At 66.7% G+C, this 3,821-nt stretch overlaps 1 protein-coding gene across 1 annotated transcript in view; it reads right to left on the bottom strand.

Annotated features, from left to right (window-relative positions):
• Window positions 1–3,821, bottom strand: part of EMIHUDRAFT_466248 (hypothetical protein) — a gene marked incomplete at its 5' end in the record, with an annotated part of 10,893 nt that overhangs the window by 2,751 nt on the left and 4,321 nt on the right. Inside the window, 6 exons of the mRNA XM_005756610.1 lie at window positions 712–829; window positions 1,487–1,751; window positions 1,887–2,055; window positions 2,516–2,647; window positions 2,681–2,725; window positions 2,788–2,903. Coding sequence (XP_005756667.1) covers window positions 712–829; window positions 1,487–1,751; window positions 1,887–2,055; window positions 2,516–2,647; window positions 2,681–2,725; window positions 2,788–2,903 — 845 coding nt within the window. The remainder of the gene's footprint in view (window positions 1–711; window positions 830–1,486; window positions 1,752–1,886; window positions 2,056–2,515; window positions 2,648–2,680; window positions 2,726–2,787; window positions 2,904–3,821) is intronic.

Below are 3,821 nucleotides of genomic sequence, written 5' to 3'. Positions count from 1 at the left end.
ACGTTTCAGGATCGCGCGTCCGCTTGTTTGCGCACGCGCGTTCTCGTCCACGCCACTGTGCTCCCCCCCTTTGATCTCTGTCGCCCCACCCGCCTCTCCCGAGCGACTGAGATTCGAGGTTGGTCTGTTCTGTTATCTGTTGGAGTCTTGCGAGTGTGTCCGTCGTCGTACCCTCCGCCGTCCATGCATGGTGTGTGTGGAGTGCTGTCCGTGGTGTTTTGTGGGTGGGGGGGGGGGGGGTAGGGAGCAGCGCCTCCCCCCTCACCACGCATGTCAGGCGCGGCCGCCGCCGAGCGCGGCGGCCGCCCAGGCCTCGTGGCCGATTTGTTTGTCTCGCAAGAGGAGCGCATTTCTCAATTCAACTACTCCTCTCCTTCGAGACCCTCTCGCGCTATGAAGGCGGGCGAGAGGAGGGAGGGGCCCCTTGCAGAGCTGTGCTCGACCGAAAATGGGTTGCTCGATCTCCTCCTGGCTGCTCGGCGCGGCGCTGCTGGCGACGGCGGACGGCCTGGTGGCGTCGCCGCGGTACGCACCGCAGCTGCGTACTCCTCCGGCCGCGCTCGCCCACGTGGCTGCTGTGCACTTGGCGCCGGCGGCTCGGCCTGTGGCGTTGGCTCGGCCTGTGGCGGCTGCGCGTGGCGCGGAGGTCCGGATGGCGGTCAAGGAGAGCGTGACGCGCTCGGCGGTCAAGGCGATCGGGTGGCGCTTCACCGCCGGCATCGTCACCGCCATCACCTCGTACTTTTTCACAAAGTCGCTCGCGGCGGCCGCGGCGATCGTCGGCTGGGACCTCTGCTCCAAGTCGGTGACGATGTTCATCGGCGAGCGGCTGTGGAACAAGTCGGACTGGGGCAAGGACACCGCCGCGAAGGGCGCCGACGATGCGAAGCGGTCACTCGTCAAGGAGCTCCACCTCCGCCGCCGCCTCCCTCTCTCCCCTCCCGCCTCTCCTCGCTGTCGCGCGTGTCTCCCCTCCGCCGCCGCCTCCCTCTCTCCCCTCCCGCCTCTCCTCGCTGTCGCGCGTGTCTCCCCTCCGCCGCCGCCTCCCTCTCTCCCCTCCCGCCTCTCCTCGCTGTCGCGCGTGTCTCCCCTCCGCCGCCGCCTCCCTCTCTCCCCTCCCGCCTCTCCTCGCTGTCGCGCGTGTCTCCCCTCCTCCGCCGCCTCCCTGCTGCCCTCGTTTCTCTCCTCGCTGTCGCGCGTGTCTCCCCTCCTCCGCCGCCTCCCTGCTGCCCTCGTTTCTCTCCTCGCTGCCGCGTGTCTCTCCTTCCCTGCCCGCCTGACCCCGCCCCTGCCTCTCTCGCCCCTGCCGCCTCTACCCCACGGTACCCGAACCCACCCTCCCCTGCCCCACGGTACCCGAACCTCCCCTCCCCTACCCCACGGTACCCGAACCCACTCTCCCCTGCCCCACGGTACCCGAACCCACCCTCCCCTACCCCACGGTACCCGAACCTCCCCTCCCCTACCCCACGGTACCCGAACCCACCCTGAGATTGGCCGAGATTGCCCGAGATCACCTTCGAGCAGCCGCTCGCGCGCCGTCTGCGTCGCCTCGCGGATGTTCGGCGACGAGTGCTCGACGTTCTTCTCGAGGAGCGGCAGCAGCAGCGGCACAAACGGCGCGATGTCGGACGAATCCTTGATGAGGGCGCACAAGTTGGACGCGCAGACGGTCGACTTTTTGACGAGCTCGTAGTTTGCGTCCTTGATCCCGCGGATGATGATCGGCATCATAAAGGCGAGAGACGTGCCTAGGAGGGCCCTCGAAGGCTCCTGGAAGGCTCCCGGAAGGCTCCCGGAAGGCTCCTGGAAGGCTCCTGGAAGGCTCCCGGAAGGCTCGCAGAGGCATCGCAGAGGCTTCGCAGAGGGGGGGGCGAGGGACGCACCGTCCATCGGGTTGCAGAAGGTGGTCATCAGCACCTCCTCCACGCACTCGAATGTCTTGTCCGGCTTCTTGAGCGCGTCGATGATGAAGTCGCGCAGCGTCGACGCGACCTCGGCGTTCTGCACGCACGAGCAGAGCACGGGCAGCGCCTCCTCTGCGGCCGTCTGGACCTTTGCGTTCGAGGTGTGAACAGCGCCTCAGAGGAGGCGTGAACAGCGCCTCCAGAGGAGGTGTGAACGGCGTCTGCACCTTTGCGTTCGAGTCGTTGAGGCATTCGATGACAAGAGGGATGCACTCGGGCAGACAAGGGCCCATCGTGCCCGGGGCCTGCGTGGCGAGCATGCCCGCCAGCTCGACAATCTCGGGCAATCTCGCGCAGATCTCGGGCAATCTCCCCGCGCCTGCGTGGCGAGCATGCCCGCCAGCTCGACAATCTCGGGCAATCTCGCGCAGATCTCGGGCAATCTCCCCGCGCCTGCGTGGCGAGCATGCCCGCCAGCTCGACAATCTCGGGCAATCTCGCGCAGATCTCGGGCAATCTCCCCGCGCCTGCGTGGCGAGCATGCCCGCCAGCTTGAGGCACTCGATGCGGACTCGCCCTCCGCCGCCGACCACGCCCATGCCTAGTACCATACCCTCCCGAGTCCCGAATCCAGTGTGGGTTCGGTCCTGTGGCTGTAGGGTGAGCGAGGGGTAGGCGCCCTCGTACAGCGCGCCGACGACCGCCTTGACGGAGAGGGTGGAGAGGCCCTCGAGCATCGCCTACAAAACCAGAAAAACGCGCGCCTGCCGAACCAGGAGCCGCGCAACGAGGTGTCTGAACGGGCCCTCGATCGTCGCCTAGAAGAAGAAGAAACGCGGCGCCGCGTCAGGAAGGGAGGCCTCCGGCGCTTCGCTTCCACCTGCCCAACGATCGTCGCCTCGGCGGCGACCGTCGCCGCATCAGCCACCTTCTTGTCCTTGTCGGCGAGCAGCTTGATGAGCTTTGGCAGCGCGGGCACGCCGTACGGCTCGAAGCCTGAGATGACCCGAGATTACGCGAGGTTACCCGAGAGTGCTCCCCGTACGGCTCGGAGCCTGCCACTAGTGTGTCTCCGGCTCACACATCCACGCATCACAAGCAAGGGCACACACACTGGCGCGCTAGAAGGGCCCGCCGCATACGGCGCCTCGCGCGTCCACACTGGGGTTTGCTACCACCCCGTGGGGCCTTGCCACTGGAGGCGGAGGGGTGGGTGGGGCTCACACGGCTTCCACATGCTCTCGTCAGATCTCGTCGTGCCTCGAGGCAGTGTGTGCGTGGCGACTGCGCAGGCCTCGGGGCGGCAACACGCCGTGAAGGCAGCGGAGTGCGTGTCGCCTCTCTCGGGCGCTAGTGGGGAGAACTAGAGCGCGTATACACACGTGCACGTGTCCTGCTGCTAGGGCACGAGGTATGGGGAGATATGGGGAGATATGGGGAGATATGGGGAGATATGGGGAGATACGGGGAGATGTTCCGCTGCTAGGGCACGAGGTATGGGGAGATATGGGGAGATATGGGGAGATATGGGGAGATATGGGGAGATGCGCGTTCCGCTTCTAGTGCTCGGCGCCGTGGCGCAGCGCACGCGCCAACGCGCCGTAGCTGAGGGTGGGGGCCTAGTCCCATACCCTCCAGAGTGGTCGAATCCAGTGTGGGTTCGGTCCCGTGGGTGGCGCGGTGGCCACCTCGCGCGCGCGGGCGGCCTCCTTGGACTTGGAGTCTAGCGCCTCGCTGAGCGCCTGCAGCACGAGATAGGGGGAGATGTGAGGCAGAGCTGGCCGAGATCTGGCGGAGGTGTGGCGAAGGTGTGGGGAAGATGTGGGGTAGATGTGGAGGATATGTGCCGCAACTGTCGTTGAGGTGTGGGGGAGATGTGAGCCAGATGTGCGCTAGGTGTGGGGGAGATATGTG

Source organism: Emiliania huxleyi (assembly GCF_000372725.1).
Source record: "Emiliania huxleyi CCMP1516 unplaced genomic scaffold EMIHUscaffold_96, whole genome shotgun sequence".
NCBI lineage: Eukaryota > Haptophyta > Isochrysidales > Noelaerhabdaceae > Emiliania > Emiliania huxleyi.
The sequence above is the reverse complement of the archived record's forward strand: the minus strand, read 5'-3'. Positions and strand labels throughout refer to the sequence as shown.